This window comes from Manacus candei, unplaced genomic scaffold (genome assembly GCF_025592945.1).
Source record: "Manacus candei isolate 608988 ecotype Guabito, Panama unplaced genomic scaffold, ASM2559294v1 h1tg000007l, whole genome shotgun sequence".
In the NCBI taxonomy this organism is placed as follows: domain Eukaryota; kingdom Metazoa; phylum Chordata; class Aves; order Passeriformes; family Pipridae; genus Manacus; species Manacus candei.
This window is the reverse complement of record NW_026138055.1, coordinates 954567-980174: the sequence shown is the minus strand read 5'-3', so window position 1 is coordinate 980174 and position 25608 is coordinate 954567. Positions and strand designations below refer to the sequence as shown.

Sequence of the window (25608 nt, the reverse complement as noted above, 5' to 3'; positions counted from 1 at the left end):
GTTCCAACATAGATCTGTTGATGTCCATAGAATAAAATGACAACATTCTGGTTTAGAATATAGTTCTAAAATCTTTAGAAAAATAATAATTATAATGCTAGACGTGTATTTCTTCAAAATCAGGAAATTTTCTGTTTCACATGTTATTTGCTTGGCTACATTGTGGCTGTATCACTGTGTTTGAAGTTCAGCTCAATAGATACAGGTATTCATCTAACAACTGGCTGCTTGAATTGGTGGCTAAATAACCCTAAGCACTGAAAAGCTTGATTGATTTCAGTCATTATTGTTTGTGAAAACTAATAATTTAGCTGAAGGATATTAAGTCCTTGCTGTGACACTTTGGGTTAAAGAGCTACCAATGATATAAAGCAGTCTTTTCTTTTCTGGATCCTTGATTTGAGCCCAATCGGGGTTCCTCTATCACAAAACCCCCACAAATAAATCTAACACATTTTGGCACAGTTTGTCGTCTCTGCTTAGCAAATATATGAGACTAAACTGACACTGATCCTTAATCACCTTTAATCCATGGAAAGGGAATGATCCTACCGGGGCAGGAAAAAGGTCATTGCCAGGATCATGGGGAGAAGCTAAGTTGGCAGTAAATTTCATAAACCTGACCTGGGAATAAATGAGGGGCTTCTATATTCAAAGTAACCTGTATGTAAAAGATCTGCATATAAAAAGTTACGATATTTTATGAAGATATTTATATGTTTAAAGCACAATAAACATAGTATTTGTCTTTTTAAACTTTTATTTCACTTTTAAGCTCTAAGGCCTAATTGTTTATGATACTTATATAATTAACTATAGATTTTTTTGTTATTAAACTCTGATGACCTGGTTATGAATTACAAAGGGTATCAGCAAAACTTGAGATGGAATAGGACGTAATAAAAACGCTTTGGGGTTCTACAGCTGTCACGAGGTACATTGACCAGTTTCTGTAGGTTTGCAACCACTTTTTTTTGTTCCCTTGTTTTTTGAGAAATACTTTTCCTTTCCTAGTTGTTGTGTGAAAAACCCACATGAAGGAATAGTTACAAAGACCATGACACTGCAAAGATTCGTGTTATAAGCTTCATTTTCTGTACTTTGGATTATCCCACTGACCCAGGCTGACTCATAATGCATCAGTCCAGTATATGCATAAATACAGATTTGAAGAAATGGATTTACACCATGAAAATTAACTGTCTAAAGCCAATTTCAGTGGTCTTTGTTCTTAAACCAGATAAACAAATTGAATAAGTGAATATATGTTTACAGGGAAAGCTGAAGAGCTTCTGTGTGTTCCTTTCTTAGAAATTCTAGGCTGGTTCAAGACCAGATCTTTAGGAGCCTGTTTCCTAGATGGGAATTGAGTGCACAGATGTACTGGGCTTTTGCATTACAAGGAAAGGATGAGAAAAAAAATAAACTTTCTTCCTTTCTTCCACAGTCTTTTCAGGAGATAACTGCATTTTATATACCTTCAGTGGGTAGAGATGGCTTCATAATTCAAGTCTCGGTGAGGCAGGATTTAGGATTCAGCTCCATCCTTGATATTGCAAACTGTCCTTGCTAAGTAAAGTGCTTCCAAGCCACTGTGGGTCTCCAACTGGAGTTCTGAAGGACTCACATTCATGTCCCTGAGAACTCCTTTCTCATTTTGGGGTCTGAACATCCAAGTTACCTAAAGTATGTGGTGTTCATCTCATTCACACATCCCATTGTAACTGTGCTGTGGTGGGGTTCTTCAGACACTGAATGTTGTCATGATTTATCACTGGTTAAGTCCCTCCTTTGGCAAACAGGTAGAACTGACTTGGTTTCAGTAGGAAGCTGTACCAAGTGCACAACTTTTTATAAAGCTCATGCAACCTATGGCAGGAGCAACTCGTTTCAGTTGAACCAATTACCACTTAGGGACTGATGGAAGACACACCTATTTCAAACTACAGGACAGTTCTGATCCTTCAAATATTTAACACTGTCACTTCAAGCATTCCTGCTGAAAGCAAAGAGGCAGCACATCATATAAGGGGGGGGGGGTGTGCACAGTATTGTGTCCTCCAAACATTTTGTGTTGGCTTCACTAAGCCAGTTCAGAGAAAAATTTTAAGTTCAACAGACACAGTATTGTCACAGTCATGTCTTGATTTTAGGTACATACAGGTACTTACAGTCTACAAAACACACTTTTTTGACAAAGCAGCCTGAAGCATGTTTTTAAAATGAGGAAACTGAGACAGAGATTTTGTAATTTACACAGGATCTCAGAGGATTTCAGTGATAGTTCAGAAAAATTCCAGGCCTCCTGACCCTTCATCCCCCAGTCTTACCTTTCACATGTAATGATTTTCCAGAATACTAATTTCAGTCTCCTTTTGCCTTTACTAAACCCCAGATATTTCTCTCTTCAATGAGTAGTGAGATACACTGGTGAATGCCAAACAGATTAAAGCTACATCTCACCCTAAGTCAGTGTGGACACTGAGGTCACAACTCTAATACAGCTTCCACACAGCCTATTGTTTGCATTCCCAATGTTTGCATTTTGAGCCAGGGTCCTGCAGATTTCTGGATGTGCTTTATTTTGTGCAGTGACTAGTCCTGCAGATTTCGGTGAGACAACTTCATTACTCAGGAAGTTCAGCACGTGGACTCTAAGTTGCATTTTATATTCTACTTGAAATCATGACAACGCCACCTAATATTTTTTCCAGGACTCTTGATAATGATTCTCAGAATCTTTAGAGATTTTCAGCTAAACCAGGCATTGGCATGGGTTGGAAATCTTTCCAGAGATTGTAACACCAGGTAGCAAGCACTGAGAAGGTGATCTCACAGGACAAAGCCTAGGGAAAGATCTCAGAGGTCATTCATTATCTAAGTCTTAGCTTCTGGTTGTACCCAGTTCACAGCCTGATTTTCAGAGCTACTGAAAAGCTCAAAGTAACAGTCCCTGAGAGCCTTTGAGATGACTTTCTAATTGCGCACAGAAAAAGTAAGTAAATTCTTCTGAGTTATTTCCTTAGAAAAAGCAGCTTGGTATTCATGAAATAGGGAAACAGAACAAGTTTTTTTTGAAAAGGAAAGAACTAAATATTCAAAAAATGCCAAGGTTAGCAGGGTATAGCATTAGGAAATAGCAGAGAGATTTCTCCCTGAACTTGTGACTTAGCTTTTGAGAAAAATAGCTTTTCTGAAGAAGCCCAGATTGGCATTCCACAGCAGCAAGAGAGAAGGTTACTGTTCCTGCTTTATAATGGTATCTCTTTCAATATAGCTTTCCACAGACATTAAACTTCTTACAGTATAATGTGGATTAGAGGGAAGCAGTGGATTTAGGCTATTTTGACCTTAATAAAGATTTTTACAGTGTCTCCCTATTATGTTCTTATAACAAAGTTTGGGAAATATGACATACCTGCAGCAACTACTAGACAGATGTGTGACTGTGGAAAATGGGATTCAGGAGGATTTTTGAAACTTGAAAGATGTAACTAGAAGAGTTTTGTAACAGTTTTCTCTTCAGTTCTTTAGTATTCAGTAGTTGTGTTAGGGATGTGACTGGTGGAACACAGCATGTGTTTGCAGAGGTTACAGATGGCACTGTGCTAGAAGGTGCTGCAGATATGCTGGAGAGGAACAGGATCAAAGTGACCTTCACAAGCTAAGAAAAGTGTTTGGGGGGCAAGGAGAGGAGAATGCTGTCATTCCTTAAAGAGACAAGTTGTTCTGTACATAAATTACGTACAAGAATGGTAAATTACTGGTTAAGCAATAATTCTGCAGGAAAAAGTCCTGGGAATATCATGGCTCACAAGTTGATATGGGTTAACCTGTCATGCTGTAAAGTGAGACATGATTTTCATACATATGAAGAGGTCCTAACATTAATTATAGTAACTGCATTTGCAATTAGAGGAGCTCAGGGCAACATGCTTAATGTGAGTGCATCAAATACGTATGTGCATCAGTTTCCTGTGGCAGCAAGGTTCATAGTTAATTGCATATGACATTGAAAAGTACTTCCTTTTATTGTTTTGTATTTAAATATATTGTGCTGTAAGAGAGTGAAAACCAGTGCATCCTGAAGTATCACAAACATGATGACAATGACACATCTTTAATTGTACTTCTTTGATTGTTTTCACCACCATTCTCGGTTTTGCAGTGTCCTGCAGAGGTTGTGACTCTCAGCACACAGCATATACAGCTCTTCAGGTGTGGGCATGTTGTGTGATTTCTATACTGGTACTACAGAATTCTCCTTCTACTATATATGAATATAATAAATGCTTTGATTCGAATATTGAGTTAATGTGGACAGTGAACAGAAGTCATCTTAAGGGTCTCTGGTTTCTGATTCCATTCTTTGCATTAAGCTTGTAATGGAAAAAAATGCTCTGATTTTTTTTTTCTGCCTGTATCTTACTTACCTTTTCTATAATTTAAATTTCTTTTACTAGTGCATTGATTTTATTTCTTTCTCCTCTTGGGGTCTCTCACATTCTCCCTGCTGGTTCCTCACAAACTGACTAGTATTGTGTCCTGTGCAAATGCTATCAATAAACCACTTATCCATTGGCAAGATCATTAAGAAAAAAGTTACCAATTATTTCATTATGAAGCTGGACTAGAATTTTAAGCCAGGATTTATTCCACCTGCATTTTTAGGCACTTAAGTTTAAGTCTAAAGGTCTTATCACTAAAAAGAGTTTTCTTGAGAGTTGATTTAATCTATCCCAAAAATGATCAGTTTGCCAGGTGTGTTCAATAATTATTAGATATTTTAAAATAAAAATTTAAATTATATTATTTTATTATTATTTATTTATCTTTTATTATTATAAATTGGGAGGGGTATAAAATTGTGATGAATCTAGACCTTATTCTTTGCTGTTATAAAAACCAGATTATCTATTCTAATCCTAATCTTTTTTCTTTGCTTCCAGACTCCTTCTTAACACATTACAACCTTTCATTTTACAGCTGTTTAGTTCCAGCCAAAGTTTATTGTGTGATGTGTAAGAGAGAGCTTTTAGATGACCTGTAATTTTTGTCATCTGGTTGTGCTTACTGAAGAACTTATAGATCATTAAAATGTTATTATCCTTTATAAAATCAGTAGCAATTAGACAGGACAGTATTTTCTACTCCCCAAGCTACAGGACAGGGTGATTCTTGCATAGCAAGATAGTTACCAACTCAGTAATTGTCTATTTAAGGTTCTTAATACTCCTAAATATACCCTGATATGTTCTATATTCTCCACTGATGCTGCTTCTTGATACCTCACTACTCAAATAGAAATTGTTATTGTCAGAAAAAGAATAGAGAGAGCAGAAATCTCCTGAATGTATCGAATAAGAAAGTTGGGTGCCAGAGAGGAAAGTAATTTACCTTCCAAACAGCGTAATTATCTTCTTTAGCTTCTTCTTTAGCTGTACAAATTCTGTTGTAGGGCTCTTGTTTCTGATATACCTAAGGAATATTTTATTGTTTGTTTTTAAATCTTTTAATGTTTGTTCTTGGAAACCTACTTTTGCTCTTTGCAATTTCCTCTTACTTAACGCCTGCTGAAGTTTAAGTTCTTGTTTATTGGTTTCCCTAGGATCATGTTTCCAAAATTTGAAGGATTTTTTTTTTTTGGTTGAAATAGACTCTTGAACCTTCCCATTCATCCGGTTTAGCTTAATCCTGTCTTCCTGGTTCCCTTTCTTGCACAATACTCAAGCCTTCAAAGTACTGCCCTTATTGCCTTTGCTGTCTTATTCGTTTACTATTAGGATCTCTATGACTAATCTAAGTTTACTAAGTGTGTGAATTCCACTTCATTTCTTATTGTTGACTGAAAAAAAGCACAAGCACCTCAGAAATATGAGCAAACCCCACCAAGAACAGGAGATAGGACAGAGGAACCAGTAAGATGGGAGAAAGGGAGCAGGGGAGTACTTACTATTCCCACTGTATGACTGAACTGGGAGTGGAGAGCTGCCTGCAGAATCCCAGTGGTGTTGAATGAACTGGTATTTGTCAGGTTCTCCACTGATGACCACCAGTATTTTCATCCCTGCCAACCATCCACTGTTGGTGCTGCAAGATAATGCAGAATTTCTGACTGCAGGTGCAGTAAGAAATAGTGACCTACTAACAACAACCTTATTCTGGACTGGAAAGTAGAAAACTTGACATACTAAAATCCCCATATAAGGGGTTTTGTACAAGTCCTATTGCCAAATCCAGGCTTGTGCACTTAGTGCTTTGTGAAATCTTGTAAATCCATAGTGAGCCACATGCACCTGAAGGATCAGCACCTCAGGTAGAAAGGGCTGCTCTCCATGTCCTGCCTTCTGATACAGAGCAGGGCTTTTGATAGACAGATCAGACAGATTCAGTTATAAGTAGGACTTTTGAGCACTAAAGTCATGTTTATAACATTAGAAACAGGAATCAATCTGAAATTAATTAAATACCTATGGACTTTCTTGTAGAATTACAGAGTGGTTTGGATTGGAAGGGATCTTAAAGATCATCCAGTTCCAGCCTCCGTACCATGGGCAGGGACACCTTCCACTAGACCAAGTTGCTCAAAGCCCCATCCAACTTGGCCTGGAACACTTCCAGGGTTTGGGCATCTACAGCTTCTCTGTGCAACCTGTGCCAGTGCCTTACCACCTTCACAGTAAAGAATTACTTCCTTCCTTATATCTAGAATAAACCTGCCCTCTTTCAGCCTAAGGCCATTCCCCTGTGTCCTATCCCTCCATGCACTTTTGAAAAGTCCCTCTCCAGCTTTCTTGTAGCCCCTTTAGGTACTGAAAGGTGCTGTAAGGTCTCCCTGAATCCTTCTCTTCTCCAGGCTGAACAGCCTCAACTCTCTCAGCCTGTCTTCGTAGAAGTGCTCCAACCCTTTGATCAATTTAGTGACTCTGCTGTGGACTTGTGCCAGTTGCCTTTCATATCTCTCAATTAAGGTTTTCCTAGACAATTTTTGAAGGTGCATTCTAAAATGTGTGTATTATGCACCAGTGTTTGGGACTGAATTAAGAAGACAACCACCAATCAGGATATGAACTCAACAATGCTGTAGATGCAGACTTTTGCCAGCTTCACCAAGGGATTAGATGATCAGGTTGCTAGACACAAAACTACACAGAGAACCCTTTGCCCAGCAGAGTAGGATAGGACCAGTAAATTTTCTGGATTGTCTGTGTGATGTCACATCTGCATCCCTTTCATCTTGCCTAGGAAAGGAAGAACTTGAATTAGGTGTGTTGAATGTTTAATTGAAGAAGACAGAGCTCTGCAGGTATAGAACTGAATTACATCTTCTTTGGCTGGCTCAGAAGTAGATACTACTTTCTAGGAATTTTTTTTTTACTTGAGAGCACTGGCTTTGTCTTTTAACATTCGATCTCCAGCGTCATCACTCATCTCTCCGGTGGCATTCTGCTTCCTTAGAGTAGTGCTGGAATTCAGCCAACTCATGTTTTGGTCGTGACCAAAGACCTGTGTGATTACCATTTCCTCCCCTATCTCACAGTATGAGAATGTATTACTCCTGTCTCAAAGCAGCATCGGATCCAACACTGTCATTAACTACTTGTGCACAAAACTCCATTGCTTCAGATTTTAAAAACAGCCAGTCTTTCCATTTTCTCCTGTATTTCAAGACAAGATTTAGTGTTTTAAAATACTTTCAGTCATTCTAGGACCTGGAAATTGAAATGCTTTAAGGTAATTTAGCCACTCAGTGTCTTCCATTGGTTTTGCAAACTGCTGAGAAAGAGATTATTGTAATTCATTTTCATTTCACATACAGGTTATGTCTCTGTGATCCATAAGCACAGAGGCTTCATATTGTGAGGTCAGGAGAGGTTTGGCTATCTTATTAGCCCTGTAAGCTCACTGAGCAGAAAAATGAAGTGCTAATTCTTTGGCTAGCTTAACATTTCTTCAGTACAGCACTGATGTCAGAAATGGATAGCCCTTATTAAAACACCCTTTGGAGATGCAACACTGATGGTCATGTAGCAACTCTGGGTTCTGCAGTTGAATACATGAGGTTTGTTCTACAGCAGAACTCATAATCTAACAGTGCTTGTTCAAAGCCAGGTCTTGCAGTGTACATTCAACTTCTGCAGGTTCTGTTGTAACAGAAGCTAGGCAAGGTGGACACAGTGTGATCCTTCTGTGTCAAAATGTTTAAATTTCTGAATATTTAAGCATCCAGACAAACCAACTCACTTTTCAGAGGTGCTAAGTTCCTATTGCTGTCTAATATACATGAGAAATGCCAGAACTCAACACCTCATAAAATGAATTAGGTGTCCAAATGTTAGACTTAATTATTTATGTCTCTGAGACAGTATCTTGCAGACCAACTCACAATAAATTGGACTGAGCCATTTTTAATACTATACATTCCAGAAAGGTAAGACTTACACATTTGGTGTCCAGTCTTACCTCAGCAGGTACCTTCAATATTATGCAGGACTGCAGTTTCCAATGATATTTGTAGTTGCCATTGTTTTTATTATATGTTATGTTGAATATTTGAATGACTTGCATGTTGAGATGTCAATAATGTAATCATCTATTGATTAGTAATGCCTTTTATTGTATGCTTTGTATTTAAAAGCCCACTTTTGTAAACACTTCATGGATGATTTATCATGCTTACCTTTACCTTTCTAGAAGCATGTAGGGAAAGCTAGTCATCAGAGATCCTTCTCTGGTTAGGAGAGAGAGTCATCACCATTGGCTGATTCATAAATCTGTAAGGGTAGAGTTATATTCCAAAGATGTCTCCCTTTCCATTAATTATGGAATTAATTAATAAGAGGTGACTTAATTTAGTCTGTATGGCTTTTTACTTACTTGGTTAGGTGAAATAATTCTGCTCTTTCTGTCAGTGGGATTCTTTTCCATGGGATTGTAGAAACAGTGACTGCTATGGTTGCTCTGCTTTTTTTCAGGGTTGGGCCCATCTTGTTTTTCCTAAAAGATTTGCTGTATACTTACACTATCGCATGTTTCTTTTTCTACAGCCAACATCTTGTACATGGCAAGCCAAGAAATGATGAAGGTGGTGGAGAGAGACAGTACAACCATAAAGCAAAATTTAAAGAAGGTAACTATTTAATCCTCAGAGTTTTCACGGGAAGCCCACAGGCATGAGGAGATGATACATCCAGTTATATTTGTGCAAAGCCAGAATTTCTGGAGGCTTGATTCTGCCTTTTTGGGAGTGACATTCCATTTACTTTGGAGAAGGGGTCACTGGTCCTTAAAATGTCTTGATCCACACCTTTGTAATTGCAGCCTTCACCACTATCAGATGTTCCAAACCATCTGGTATGTTTGCCTTTGTGGAGGACAAACAGCCTGTGTTCTGGTTGAGCCTGAGATGTGGTTCCCAGTGAGGCCTGGGTTCTGATCAGACAGGCAGATGGCCAGCCAGGAAATGAGTGCAGGCTGATGGACCAAATCCCTTGACTTTGCTGCTGAACAGGTCAAGAAGAACATCTCTGTTGTGGGGTGTCAGTTAATACCACAGGGTTCTGCAGGCTCAATTTTTCCGTGGTGTCAAAAGATAATAGAGTGGAGTCAGCAAAATTATGGCTCCACAGTTTCAGCCATTGAACTGCAGAGTAAGAGGAATTCCTCAGAGGCCGGAGCTACTACTCTACAGGTAAATTAATTCATTTCAGGGACCTGTCTCCTGCACTGAACTTTCTTGTCTGTATCAATTTATTGTTGAAAGAGATTTTGTAAAGTTTTTGTCTGGACTGACAGTATTTTCCCAGGCACTTCCCAACCATGGTTCAGGGGTTGGCACAGGCAAGGAACTGTTCCTAATTGGAGTTCTGATGTGGTCACCCTGTTTTGGAGGCTGAGATAATTTAATAGTCTGGCCATGGTCAGACAATTCCAGATGGCTCATGAGCCAGAAAACTGTCACATTTAATAAACTTCTATTGGGGTAGCCTCTGTGTGAGTAGATAATCAGTATAACATATTATTCTACTGTGTCCCCTTCCTTCCCTCCATTTTTTTGTATCATCCCTGCCTTTTTACTGGAAGAATGATTCCACCACGTTGCACTGGCAGAGATTTTCGTCAGAGAATGGAATTTTCTGGGACAGAGGTCTTCTGTAAAATTACTTTGTGCCTTTTAAGTAGATATGGTACAAAGTTCATTTAATAAATCAGTCTTTCTTTTTTTGGCTAAAAATAGATATTTTTTTTTATTTATCCCCTTTGCCTTCTCTGCACTTTGAAAGGTATGTTCATATTTTAGAGGACTTGAAATAGCACACATGAACAAGGATCCCTACACTGCACCTGGCGTGCCTGGGCTTTCACATTTTTGCTGCAGAACACTCACAAAGTTCTCCTTTGAGTGAATGGGGAATCTCTGTGAAAAGACTGAGAGGCTGATCTTGCAGACTGCAAATATTCCCACTGTCTTAAACAGAACTCTTCATGGCTTGATCCAAAACCCAGTGAATTTAAGGAAAGTGGTTGATTTTACTGACTGAATCACCGAGTGCCAGGGAGCTGGAGGGTCTGCCTGTTCCCTAAGGGAAGGGCAGCCACAGGTGACCCCACACAGGCAGTGCCCTCCCTCACCAAGCACGATCCAGTCCCACAGCACCTGAGGAGAGTACAGAAACAGGGTCCTTTGACTGTCCCAGACAAGGCAAAATAATGAACCAGGTCCAGTGTCTCTTCAGAGAATCCAGTCAGGATCAAAAGGGTACGGGGCCAGAGACAGGAGTGGAGACAAGACTACAACATGGGTCCAAAGCCCACCCAGGAGGGATTGCCAAAGACATGAGGTAAGGCAAGGTGCAAGGTGGGAGCTATCTAGGCAACAAACTGTACAGGGTGGATCCACTGTCAATCTATGACTCAGGGCGAGGGCTGGAGGCAGATACTCTACAGTGTAGCCTGAGAGACAGAGACTAAAGGTGAAGGACAGAGCTGGAGACCCCGGAGCCGTAGGCAGGGAGTGTGGGTCAGGTGCCAGGCGAGGCTGGTAGGGTTGTTAGTGCCCTGAAGCTGAGGGTGAGACTGCAAGTCACCCTGTTAGCCAGGATGCAAAAGCAGAGTGAGCAGAAGCAGGACTTCAGGTGCTCGTGAAAATGTTAAATCACAAGCACACTTGTGATTGTTGTGCTCAAAGTTAAGCATAAAAGTTTCATTGGGTGGGGATGGTGGTGGTGGTGACAATCAACTGCAGCTCCAGTGACTTCAGGTAGTCTATCAGATGCCTCACATTACAAAAAATACTGATTTTGTGTGCTGAATGAAGGCCCATAGCCAACAGTAAGAGTTTGCAGGTGTCCAAGTCTGCTCCATCTGTGCTTTTGTTGACTCTGTCAATCTAAGCATGGCCTTGGCGGGCTGGAACTGTTTTAAACCTGTGTTAACTTTCTTTTATTGATTCTTCTATGTCCTCATACTTTTAAAGTGGCAAACATACTCAAGAAAACAAAAAGCTGAAGCGCGCTTATAAGAGTTGGCAAACTGAAGAAAAAGTAGGTCTAAAAATGCTTCTCTTTTTCATCTCCTGGTAATTTCTGGGAATGTAAGAATTAAGGGAAAAATTTTGAATTGGCATCACGTTAAATTTGAAGAGTATTGACAATAAAAATGGGCTTAACTTATAAAGGTTGGAAGTTTATGAAAACAGGAACTATAGTCCAAGTTGCTATAGAACTGGCAAGCTGTTACTTCAAAAAAATTTATACTGTTTAGTAGTCACTGTGATCATATGGTAAAAGCCAATCTTAACACCTGACTTTGCCAACTGCTGTGGAATAGAACAGTTATTTCTGGATCTTGTTTGCATTCTGTGATCTGAAGAAGGAGGAAGAAGAGACACAAAATTATTCCAATCTTTCCATACCAGGTTTAACTATAATTGTTACTAGTTAGGGACCAAGAGAGATTTTATCACCAGACCCCAGATTCTTAGTCTAACAATGCTAATTGCTTAGATTTATGTTGAAAGAATGGGAGCTGGAATATTGTTTGGATAATGAAGTAAGGTTTTTCACTTATAATCTTCTAAAGTCAGAAGTCGTGCACATTAAATAGCAGTGGAACTGTATGAGGAGGATGGAGACCTGTCTTCTAACAAAGTAATATATGATAGAGCCTTTAAAACCACTTGTCTGGATCAAACAGTATGTGAATATACAGGAATTTGAGCTTCATATTTCAGTGACATGGGGGTTGTGATAAACCACAAAATCCAAACAAATAAGGTAGGGGATACTGATATAAGATTTACTTGGCTTTGGTGGTTAATTATTAGCTATTAGATCGTGTCTAAGGCAGCTGAGCTATGTCCTTTCACTGTAATAACACCAACTCCCTTTCCTAACAGAAACTGGAGGCAAAGATACTACTGAACTAGAGGAAGTTTATTGTAATTCCTGCACAAAAGGAAGTGGGTGTAATTCTGTATTCTTAAAAGATGGATCAGCACTGAGCATCATGGAGCTCTTACAAATAGAATTAAAAAAAAAAAACTTAAAAGGAACAAGAAAATGGATATGTTGGGCATTCACTAGCATGCCTGGAATGGACAATATTTTCATATAGAGGCTCTCTATAGCACTTAACTTGTTATTGTCTGCATCGTACCCCATTCATTGCTCTATTTTATGACAGCCTTATTGACTTTTTTCTGTCAAATAAGCTTATAAACCTGTTATAATAAGTAAATCCTTGTATAAATCAGGAAGATATTGCACAAAAGGGTGAAACTAGGGTGCTTACAGAGGAAAGTCACTAAAAAATTACCCCTCAGAGTTTATATTTATTGAGATATATCTGGTCCATTACTCCGTATGTAATACACAGTAGTCCTATTTTGAAGTGTAGAATCTGCTCCAAAGTCCACCTAAATCAATAGAAGAGCTTCCACAGACTTCAGGAATTCTTGAATCAGTGAATTTTCTGCAGTGGATCATAATTTCTTAAGACAATGAACCATCTCCTCCAATTGAAAATCATGATTCTTTTGGTTAGCATCTTAAACCAAAAAAGGTTTATATGCTCCTTGAGTTTAGTTTTGCCAGTGGTTTGGTGTAGAAGTTGTATTGATTGGATAAGGAAAAAGACAGGAAACATCTGAAGGAGAGATACAAAGATCAAAAAAGAAAACCTTTTATCTCAGAAGAAATGTATAAACTGGAAGTTTATGGACACATTAACCTATTTTCACTAAGTTTATGGAAGTCTGTATAGTGAGTGGCTTATAACCACCCATATATAGATGGTAAGATGGGGAAGAAATTCAGGTTTGTAAAAATTAAATGAACGAAATACATGTTTACTATTTCATGCTTATTTCAGTGATGTATTTAGAATTTGAAGTCATGCAAGTTTATATCACACCAGTAATTCCAAAGAAAATGTCTTCTCCAAGAGTATCAACTAAACAGTGGCATGCAGAAATTTAGAATAAAAGCTGAAGAATTAAGTATTTCCTTTCCACAGAGAAGAGCTAGGTTTTTCTTTTGAAAAATTGTCTTTGCTAGAGAAATTTTTTAAAACTGAGCAACCAAGAACTATTTTGACCCCTAAGGCAGCTGTTTTGATGTTGCCCAGTTTTTGGGCAACAGTGTTTTTGTTTGAGTCTCTGTAGACATCCACGGGGGTTTAGTAATTATTCCCAGTGAGAGGAGCATGATCTGAAGATATGTGCTTAAAAGAATACTACAAATACTTTGCCTGCCCACAGTCTGAGTGAGGTGCTTGCCTACATTTGTGAAAAACTTTCCAAATGCTCTTTCTGAATAGGTACAAAGTGCTCTCTCAAGCCAAGAACACCTCTTTTTTTGTCTGATCTCACATCCAGTTTGGTTTGCGCTCCCTGGAGGTGCAGAGTTGAAGCCAGGGAAGCTGCACATGTGCTTGGGGATTTTGGTGCCCCTGTCATTTAACCACAAGAACAGCCTTCTCCTTGAAGTGCCCAAAATGCCTCATCAGGGACTGTCAGCTTCTCTCCTTGATGGAAAAGAATCCCAGTGAGCATTTAAAAGTCCAGTAATACCACAGTGTACTTACCTGTGATATTTCACTTGTTCTGTAACTTATCTCCTGTTACCATTGTTCATGCTGTGTGGTGTTCTAGTAAAGAAGCAATGACATTTTTGAGGTGAGTATAAGGTGTGTGCTGCACACAGTAAGCACTGACAGCCATATTTCCCCAGCCTTCTGTAGAATATTTAAAAGTAGAATATTTACTACCCCATACTTACCTTCTACTGTGCACAGCAATGCACAGCATTGCGCTTGACAGCCAGATGCTGATCCTGCTGTTGCAAGAGAGATCTGACTGATTCACCTCAGATAAAGTCCCACTGAATGTAGATGGTGTCAGGCTGATACTCAGAGGGAAATACTGTTTGCAGTAAATATGGTTGGAAGAATCTAACCCAGTAATAGTATTGCTTAAATAGTGGTTTCAGGTCTGTTTGTTTTTATTTTGGTATTTATACAGACTTGACTTCTGAAATATTCATGTCCCTGACACATCTAAATATATACCCTCGAAATGCTTTTAAGTCTTTAAAGTGACATAGATAATATAAATAAGTTAATCACCCTGATTTGTTGATAAATCCTGTGCATCCTTTTCTAAAAGCACAGTTTTACTTTGCATTGAGTTTGACCCATCATTATCTGTGAGAAAGTGGAAATAAAAGTGGCCTCACATGATCTCATGGTTCTACGTGCAGAGCAGCTGGTAGCATTGCTAACAAACTGCAGCAGAGTTAAAGAGAAACCCTTTTCCCTTTATCAATTTACCAAGTTTCAACACTGACAAAGGCATGGAAACAGTACATAGGACACCATGCCCGACACCGGGGAGAGGAGTAACACACCTTAAATCATATGCGAAGTACCCACTGCATCAGGCCATGTCTCAAGGTTTGCATCTTAATTTCTCCAATAGCAAAATGTTTCTCCACCCCGTTTCTAGACAGGAAAGTGAGTTTTGTTTATTATTTATGTTGGTTTAACAAAACTGACCACCATCCTTATGTTAAATAAAATCACCACAAATACTTGGACTACCCATTACACCTTTACTGCAAGCCCTACAGGGCAATATTTAAAAAGAGCATTGTGTACCCCAGATTGTCAACTGCCTCTTCTCAAAACAGTCCAACTGAAAATGTTTGGTTTTGCACAGCACTTGGAAAGTTACGAAAAACCAGTTCTGGTAAAACAAGCTGAGAAGCAAGTTCCCAAGACCTTGCCATCAAACTGGCTGATCTAAACCAGGATAGTGAGGGGAGGGAGACGGTGTCTTGAGGAGCAGATCCCAAAGCATTTAGGGCTTCCTAGGGCAATGCCAGCTCTTTGAATTCCCATTAGTAAAGCCAAAGTACAACTAAAGCAAATAATAAAAAAAAAAAAAAGCGTGTCCCAAACCAGTATGTTCCCATGTCGTTTATCCTATTCTTTTAGCAGGATAAGGTGGAGACACTTTCATAATTCCAGAGAAGCTAGGTCATTTTCTATAAACCCTGATTGAAACTAAAATTAATTCTGGGCTAATGCCTTTTAAACTAGTTTTCATCCAAGAACAAATGAATCTATTTGCTGGTTACTGTTGATAGATGTCACCCAGAGAGAAGCTGCTGTGGCAACCAGTGAATGCATGTGGGAGTAATGCTGATAAAATGTCAGTGTATCAGAGACAAGGATTTCAGCAAGGACACTGGTGCAGTCCTGCTATTGCACCCGTGCTGCTCGTTTATATCCACAGAGATCAGACCTTCGCTCTTTGCCATCAGCTGGAGTGGTGCCTGGCCATGTAATAAGATCCTAAAGTTGTTAAAACATGTAATGAATTCCAGAGAGATAGAAGAAACTCAATATTTTTTAACTTTTTTGATTTCTTTTTCAGTGCTGCTCTATGACAGTTACAGAAGAGGCATAAAAGAAATCTCTCTGTAATTTATACTTTTGTGAACTGTCATACATACTATAACAAGTGCCAATGGAGTCAACTGCAGGAAATCTTTATTATTTTCTTAGAAACTCTTTAAAATGTAAACATCCTGTTGATACAAATCTCAGATTCTTCTGATGTTTACTTAGCAGCTGCCATCATTGTGCAGTGTCAGAGTACACACACCATATTACAGGGTACGAGGCTGAGCCCTACTCAGACGTGTTTTTTACAGAAGCTAAGGCTGAACATACTTCTGAACCATTTAATGGAAATCAACTTACAACAATACTGCTGTTGTTTTAAAACTATTTGAAATTTAGAAATTGCATAACTATTTCAAACATGGTATTGAAATGACCAGCAAAGACAGCCCACATCCCCTTTACTCTGCTCTCATCAGATCCTGAAAGAGGACATGTTTCAGTCACTCACAGCAAGCAGGATATTGCATCAGGAATCATTAAGTCTTTCTCATGTCCAGTGGAAGCTGCCATTTCCCTTCTGAGTCAGGAATACCTGGAAGTCTCAGCATTCAATATTGCAAAAGAATAAAAATAATCCTCTCGCCCTCATGGCAGAAAAGTTAAAAAATGCAAATATTGAGAAGTTTAAGCCCATAAGAAAATAGAAAGAATCTTTTATTTATTGTTTTGCAAATCTGTTTATTTTTAAGCTAGTCTCATTATTTTGGGGGCCTGACTCACCATTTCTGAATGCTTAGATTGGCAGCAGCTTTCCATGGCTGGTGCATTGGTTGTGCTGACTCAGAATGTCTTTACAGCCATGCACCGTCCACAGGAAAATATGAACTTTATAGATCCATGCAAACCATACAACGCATGCCAGTGTTCCCTACAATTGATAGAGATCCCATGTGCCTCTGGTTACACATGGTTCATTAATTATACCTGCCTGCCTGCTGCAATAGCAAAACTCCTGATGTGAAAATGAAGATAAGATTTAGATTCTGGAAACTTTTGTTTAAATATGTCTGAAATTATTCTGTCTTAATATATTAGGAAAGTTGGTGATATTCTAAAGTCTGTATATTTCATGTCTGTGTCTGACACAGGCAAAGAGCAGACACATTTTGTCATTCAAAGGGAGACCCTCAACTCCACAAATGGCAGTCAAGTAGCTGTCAGGTTTCATAGGCCAACATCTGGATCACTGAAAATTTGAACCTTGATGGCAGTCCTGCTCTTTTGCATCAACCATTAATAAGGAAGCATTTTGAAAACAATTCTGAATTCTATTGGCAGTTAAGAAACACACTAAAGTTTTGGATGTGCAGGCATAGGCACACAGACAATGCCTGCACACCAACATCTGCACATGAAATGAACAGACAAAATGACTGTAACATCAAATCAAGGCCCCCAGGTCTCCTGTTTTAAAACTGTTCTTACTTAGTTGGTCATAACATACCCAAACTTTAGTTGAATATATGACACAAGTATCTGTCCTACTTTGACTGTTTTTATTTCAGTGGAAAGGATTCTACAATATCTACAAATAAGGCTCAGGGGAAAATGCATTGTTTTCTCATGTTAACAATTCCTGGCTTGGAGAAGGAGTCCAAGTGTTAACTAACATGGCTAGATATTTATATATGGGCACCTGAACTGTGCTTTATGAGTACACTTGTAGGAACCTAAAGGTGCAGCAGGCATTAGAGATGCAGGTGACCCCAACAGAGTCAACAGAAATCCATTGAAGAAATCAAGGTGGAATGTGGTCCTTAAATGTAGACCTCTGGTTCAGTTTTGGGCAGTGTGAAATATCCCCACCTGGCCTCCAGCTGTTTTGCCAGAAAATTGTGAGTCTCTTATAAATTAACCTGTCATACCTACCAGTCTCATGCAGGTGCCTCAGATATCTAGAGCATCTCACATGGCAGTAGGTACCCACACTTTGGCAGTTGAGTTCTTAGTGGAGCCTGAGGTGCAGCTTCACTCACAATAAACACTTGCTGTGTCAGCTGAATAGCTTTCTAAGCACTGATGCCTTTATTGAGCCCATCTTTCCTGACTCTGTGATGGAAGTTTGGATGCCTGGTACACATGTAAACACCACAATACAGGTACTGTATTTAGATGTTTTTATGCTGAACTGAACCTGACACTAGGAATAACTGATAGGCTGAGAGATGTTTGAGGAGCAGCACTGGGAATAGAGGTTCTAGAAAAAGCAGCTAGGGTTGGAATTCAGACTCAGAATGGGATGGAGAAACCAGAAGACTAAAATTTGGACTTTGCATGGCAAGTATGTGGGACTGGAATAAAAAGCAGAGTAGAAACCGGAAATGATGAGGTAAGGAGAATAGAGCTGGAATAATGAGCCAAAGGGGGTTTAGAGCAGAAAAGGACAAGACAGAAGTCATATTTGGAGAGAGTGGACAAATGACTGGACAGCAAGGCCAGTAGTTGGTAAATATTCTGCCCTTTTTTGCTGGTAATGGAACCTAAATTTCCAAAATCTTATTGCTTCTGTTCTCATCAAGTGCCATTGGCAATGTTTACCTTAAGAATAGGAACAGCACAATAGAAGAGAACTGTAGAGATAAATAGTAACTAGTGATGACCTGGTGTTCCCAGTGTAGGCATCTCAGAGCATTATTACTTTACCCAACAGTTGTCTGGTCCCATGGACTGAATGTCCATTGGTGACTTGAGCTCATTAAGTTTGATCCTGCAGAGCATTTTTGCTTTAGTTTCAGTTGAAAGGAGTTCATACACTCTGAGACCCTCCACGATGTGAACCACAGTACTGTAAATCTGGACAATCTTGGCATTTGCTTCAAAAACACATTACATATTCAAACTAGATGACTGATTTCTGTGCTGGACACCTCCAGTGTGACACCCAGCAGGAAAGTGTCCCATGTTCCTCTGACCAGAAAGTGACAGTGCTATTTCTTTTAATTACACCATGACCTTAAGGGACAGAGGCCTAAAGCAGCAAATCTAGAGGTGCTGACACTGTTGACAAGACATGTAGGTGCCACATGTAAAACACCTGGGTTTTGGTTTACCTCCTCGAAGCCTGGTAGTCTGTGTACACAAGCTTTGCTAAAACCAGTTGACATTTCATTGCCAAGCATTTCACAGTTAGGGAGCACCAGTCTCATTTCAGATGCCTTCTCTGTACCCTTTCAGAGCTGCTTTCATTTTCCTTTTTCCTCTTTCATTAACCAAAAGAGCTGTGTAACGAAGAAGACAGGATGAAGAACTCCTACCTTATCTGTGGTGGAAGGGGTAAAATGCCTGTTGAAAAAAAAAGAGGGAATTGTATGAAATGAAAGGGAATAACTTCATGGCAAAGGCATGTAAATTTCACATCCAAGAATGGGCTGTTGGTGAAGTCATTAATATTTTTCATAGATGGCCACAGTTTGTTCTCACTTTTCTGAGTATCTCATTTAAGACCTTGAAATGTGTATTGCAGACAGATAGACAGTGTTTCAGAGCACCTGCAAGTGCAGTCCAGGAGTGCTGTCCTTTGAGTATAGTCAATTCTGTGTAATGCTGCACACACTGGAAAACCAGCTTGAGGCATTTCAGACTACACTACATGCTTTCAAATTAATATATGTAGTTTTACATTAATTTCTGTGCTCCTCACCTGCAAAATGGAGATAAAAATGGCCACTAAGGTGTTGCAAAACTAAATTAATAAATGTGAGCATGCAGATCCTGTAGTGATGTGTGCCAGAGGAATGCAGAGCATAAAGAAAATAAATTCTGTCTGTAAACCATGAAATATGTAGTAAATAAATCCTCAGACCACACACAGAATTTAAAACGAAAAATACTATCAAATAGCAGCTCATCAGCTGAACATCATCCTGTCAGTGGATTGAACGAGTCAAGGATCCTTTGGATCATGTAGTGAAAGATTAAACTGTAATGCAAATATACCAGAGGCAAGCTAAGAATGCACATAAATCTTCTATTTAGGCATTTTCAAATCTGTGAGTTCTCAAGTTTACAACCTTACCTGGAGAACAGCCTGTTTCACAGTCCATGCAGACTAAGCCAAGTATTTTATCCACCTTTGTAACTGTAAATAGCTTTTCATCTTTTTGTTAATGATCATTATGTAATGAGACTCTGCAACTGACCTTTCATAAAGCCTAATGAATTCAAGAACTACTCAAACTGGAGTTGCTCCATTGCTTTTTTTCCCTCCGTTTCATAATCTTTATTTTTGTATCTGTTGGTAACAGAGCCCAGGGTTAAATGTAATTCAGTCAGATGGTTGGCTTCCAAAAGGCCTGAAAGCAGCTGGCCATTTTACATTGGCTTTTTTGAAGAGCTTTTGCTAGTGTGACATCCTGTGATGGATGAATGAAAGCAAGATCAAAAGAAATTTTCTGCTAAAGCAAATGACACACCTTGTTTCCAGCAATTAGTGAGTGACAAAGGAAACCAATAATGTTTGCTGACATGGGATATGTAGAAGTTTAACTTGGGTTGCTGTCTGTGCAACTGAGATGTTTTGGATACAGCCCATAGTCAGTAATGTACAAGATTTGGGTAAACTTCAACAAGAGAAAAGTAAGTTAGACAAAAACCTGTAATATTTTGTGAAATGCAGTCTAGGCTCTTAGCCTGCCTCTACCCCAGTGGGTCCCTTTATTTGTATTCCCCATGCAAAAATTATGGAATTGAAGATTTTTGTGATGAAAGGAAAACTTCTTGTCCCCTAATTTATGTTAGTAATGCTCAATTTTTCACTGAAGTACAGAAATGAAATATGAAACAAATGAAAGTAATGGAATTGGGCCAAGCTATGTGTGTGATGTGTTGAACAATCAGCATCCTTCTGGTACCTGCATTCAAACATTTTAATATGAGGACTGCTTGTCATTAATCTTGTTCTTGTATAGTCTTAAATCCATAGTTTTTTACTCTCTCCCAGACAACCACTTTCCCCTCATATACTTTATAGAAATTGAAAAACATAACTATAGCAAGCATAGTTGAGATGAAAATGGGGGGAAGTGGTGACTTGGGAAAATGTGACATTTAGTGTTTCTAACAGAGAGAAAAGACACTTCACTGAATATGATATTTGCCTGGAATTTATGACTTTTGCATTTAGGTGGACCCTGTAGCCCCTGTTTCATGTATGTCATCCACCAAGGTTATTTGGGCAAGATGAAAACAAAATGGACTTTGGCAGAATTTTATTCCACATTAGAACCCAAACTAAAGTTGCCTATCAGTCTTTGGGAGCTGCCTTCACTCCACACAGGCAGCATTTCACAAAGACAGGACAGAAAGCTGGGGTTTTCAGCCTGGAAAAGAAACCTTAGAGCACCTTCCAGTACCTAAAGGGGGGCTGTAAGAAAAAGAGGACAAACTTTAGCAGGGCCTGTTGTGATAGGACAAGGGGCGATGATTTTAAACTGAAAGAGGATCAATTCAGACTAGACACAGGGAAGAAGTTTTTTACAATGAGGGTGGTGAGACACTGGCACAGGTTGCCCAGAGAAGTTGAGGATGCCCCATCCCTGGAAACAGTCAGGATCAGGTTGCATGGGGCTTTGAGCAACGTGATAGAGGTGAAGATGTCCCTGGTCATTGCTTTTGGTTAAATAGTTAGAAAGCTAACACAGAAAGGAGCTAACAGCTTGGGAAAAACAGCAGCTGGGCTGGTTAGGGGTGGACTCCATGGACAACTACATGTTTTGATCCATAATAAGAAATTTCTTAAGGCAACCAGGCTTCCCTCAGCAGATCTCTGTTTTCAGAATTAAGTCTGTTCCATGTTCCCCAGTTTCACAGATGAGGAAACTGAGTCACAGAGCATTTAATTGTCTTCATTATAACTGCAGACTTGGAAGCAACCAAGAACTACCAATTTGCTATCCCTCATGGTATATCTTGGGACTTGAAGTATCACTTATTATCTGTTGGTTGCTCCACCAGTAACTTTGCAAATTAATTATTTGCTATGCTTTGATTTCTAGCTGATTTTTTACTATGGAACTGGAGACAGCTGGTGTCCACAGCACTACTACGATGAGATCAAAATGGATTTTCCAGATGGGGACATTCGGCTTTGTGAGAAGGGGCTCCGCCACGCCTTTGTGCTGGATGCCAGCAAGGAGATGGCTGCCATGATCACAGACTGGCTACAGGATGATCTGACCAAATTATAAGCATGGATTCAGTGATTAACAAGAAAACGATGTAATTATTTTGTGAACGTGTAATTTTTTTTGTGAGAGAGTCTGTCCTATTTTTTTTCAGTTTATTATAGATTATGGCTTGTTTTCTATTGAGATATTTTAGGAAAGTTAAAGAGAAACTGGCTGGTCCAAAGTATAGTTTTATTGATTCGGTGCGGGTGTAGTTTTGTCCTGTGTCTTCAGGACTCTGCAGGACTTGGCAAAAGGTGGAATATTTATTGTCTGCGAGGGCTCTAGGCAACACTGGTACAATTGTACCTGAGTTACTACCACCTGATTCACCTGCTGGAGAACTGTCAGGGATGTGGAGGATTCTGACAATGGATCCTGGTATGCTGTGAAAGACCTGCCCCTCTCTGTGTGTCTCATCCATCCATGTAAACCAAGTAAGTGCATGACAGGCAGAACAGCCCAAGGCCCCTGGGCAACCCTGACATTGTCTCCTCAGGGTCAGATGGTGTTGGTGGTCAGTCCAAGGTCATGCTGAGTTCAGGATGAGTGCAAAGGAGGTGTGTAGAGGAGATGTGCAGTTTCTCCTATTTTCACAACAGGTTTAGGGTGCCTCCAGGACTCCACAGGGTATTAAAAATGCCATAAGGTAACTGTGGCTGCTCAGCCAGTGAATACACAAGGAGCTCTTGTCTGGAACATGGCCAAATGTTTCATTTTTCAATTGACTGTAGAGACTGGAAAGGACACTGATCAAAAGTGCCAGTATTAAAAGGTTAAAATGGATTGCAGAATCCATGTATAACAACTTCTAGGTGGCCTAGCTCTCCTAATGAAGTCCATGAGAACAGTGCTTGCTCAGCAACTTTAAAGAATTAAACCAGTTTTGATGCATGTCTAAATTTCATTTTTTTGCTCTAAGGACTGAAGTATGAAATTTTCTGCCAAGCCACAAATTAGATAAATTCACCATCAGAAAATATCTGTTAGTGTGCCACGGCTGCACCCGTGACATGACATGAAATGTTAATGTTTAGAGCCAGACCCTTGCACATTGCTGACAAGTTCACTGGTCCTCACTGTTGTTTGTCCCTCTCCTTTGCAAATGGCAAAAAAATAGAAAAAAACATCCTACCAGTTGTGATAACAGAAGAAGTTACAGGCAACAGCTAGAAATTAAAACAATGCAAGTAAGGGGATCAGAGCCAAGTGTAATCAGGAAAAGCTTTCTAGCCATGAACCTGTGAAATAGTCTCCCTGCGGAGTTCACAGAGACATTTATAAATAAGCAAAACACTACAGAGTATAGTCAGGGGAGATCCTGCCCTTGCAAACAGATGAATTTAAATGATGCACTGGGTATCTACCTTACATGATTTATTAGTTTTGATGGGGTACCGGTGAGAATGATTCTGGAGAATGTTCTCTGTGATGCAGAAAGATTGATTAGTCACTTACTTTTCTTACACAATTATACACACACCTTACACTGCTCTCTAAACCCCCTCTGAACCTTTCACTGATATTTAGAGCAACCTGTGATAGAGCTCAGTTTCTGGATATTTTGGATGAGTTTTCAAACCTGCAGACTGACAGTGGATTTAAGTGACCTTCTTTGTATCAGAAACTGGTTTAGCTTTTGGGACTAGCCACACGTGATGAAATGGTACAGATAAGTGAGGCAGAAATGTTGAGACCACAGTTGCAGCAGCGTGAGGAAGAACTGGGCAGATTCAAAGTGAAGGGACTGTGCCCATGCAACTAGTTCTGTTTATTGGAGAGTCATGGACTTTCCTTCTTTCTACGGGTCCATTTTCAGTCATAATCCTTGTTCTCACTTTAGAAATCCATAGTTGTCTGTGTCTGTGTGTGTTTGAATAGCCCCCAGATGTTGGCATCATTCCTCTTGGACGGCCTTGGGGCAGATGCTCTATGCATCTGTTGGCCAAGGTGCTCCCTGGGACAGAGCCAGGGGACACGTTCACATACGTGGAGATATATAAATGTACACACACACACACATATATATACATGTGCACGTTTGTATGTCAGCAACATAAAAAACTACAGTTCACTTGGTTGTTTTGGTTTACACATTGATCTGGTTGAACAAAACATGTTCTTCAAAGTGTATGGAATCAAGGAATCGAGCAAGGACTCGGTGGAAGTTCAGCTGTTGTAGTGGATCTCCTGAGACCAGACGAAATCTTGTATTAACCAAAGATGATAAGCAACTATTAAAGCCTGGGGACTGAAGCACCTACAAGAAGCAGTTGTTTACAGTGCATTATTCGTATACTTTGTATGAGGAATTAATTTAGCAATACTTGACTTGTGTATGCCTTTTATACAATTGTTAATCCATTATAATAAATCCTACTGACTGCATTAAGACCTAAACTGGGACTAGGTCTGGTCAATGATGACCAGATCTACTGCAGGAGAATGCCTTACAATTTTCTTAAATGAATTTTCTCTAATATTATCAAAACCATATTGATTCAATTGCTACCTTCCTCTTAGGAGCTGTTTCTGTAAGGCTAAGATCTGAAAATTTGCTGCTCTGTTCATTGCAAAAATGCATGGGTCTAGTTTCCACAGCTGTATTTCCTAAGAGAAGCAGATCCCACACAATGAGAATCCATCTTCTCTGAAGCCTGTGGTGTTCACCGTCACCCCAGGCAAAGAGTGTCAAAAGTGCTTGTGGTCCAAATGTGCCAACTTACCATGAAAACACAGTGTGGTCTTGCCTATTTTAGACTACTTAAGAGTTCTTGAGAAACCTATCACAAATATATTGACTGTATGCTGTAGCACCTAATCTCTGTCTTTTACATCTGTGCTTAATTCTCACCACACAAGTAACCCTTGCTAGTTCAATGACTTTGACTCACGTGCAAGTGTTTTGCTAGATCGATACCTTTTATTAAAAGTACACAACTCCAATAACAAAAATAAAGACATTTATGGTAAAATGTAACTTGATTCTTTGTTTTGATAACTTGTTTAGTCCTAGTTCACTTTCTCTATTACTTCATGCATACAAAATTTACAAAAATACTTTCCAAACCCCAGATTTCACATGCGATGCTGACATCTGCCAAGTGCACAGAAAATCCGTGGGTGGTAGGCACCTGACTCGCTTAAGCATTTTTATCCAGAGCCCCTCCAAAATAATCAACCAGTGTTTCCCCTTGCTTCCTCCAGCTCTGTGTTTGCTGCTTTGAATGAGCTATAGAGTGCATGGATCAGTGAGGTTTGTCCCTTCAGGAAGCTGGATGAGTGCTTGCCCAGTGTTTATGGTGAAGAATTTGGAGTTGGACTCCAAGCTAAACACCAGATTCTTGACTCATGGAGACAGATTGCATACATGAGCCACAGCAGATAATCTCTTCTCTGCAGTTGAGGTCATTTATGTATTTATTTTACAGAAAATGGGTTTATATGTACATCCACTCCCCATCCCTTTCTTTGG

General features: G+C 39.4%; 1 protein-coding gene across 1 annotated transcript in view; it reads left to right on the top strand.

Moving 5' to 3' along the window:
- LDAH (lipid droplet associated hydrolase) overlaps positions 1–25113 on the top strand; it is a 117644-nt gene extending 92531 nt beyond the window's left edge. The window contains exons 6-7 of the mRNA XM_051810588.1: positions 9048–9130; positions 21963–25113. Of these exons, the coding sequence (XP_051666548.1) occupies positions 9048–9130; positions 21963–22154 (275 nt within the window). The 3' untranslated portion in view covers positions 22155–25113. The remainder of the gene's footprint in view (positions 1–9047; positions 9131–21962) is intronic.
- The last annotated feature ends 495 nt before the right edge of the window (positions 25114–25608 follow it).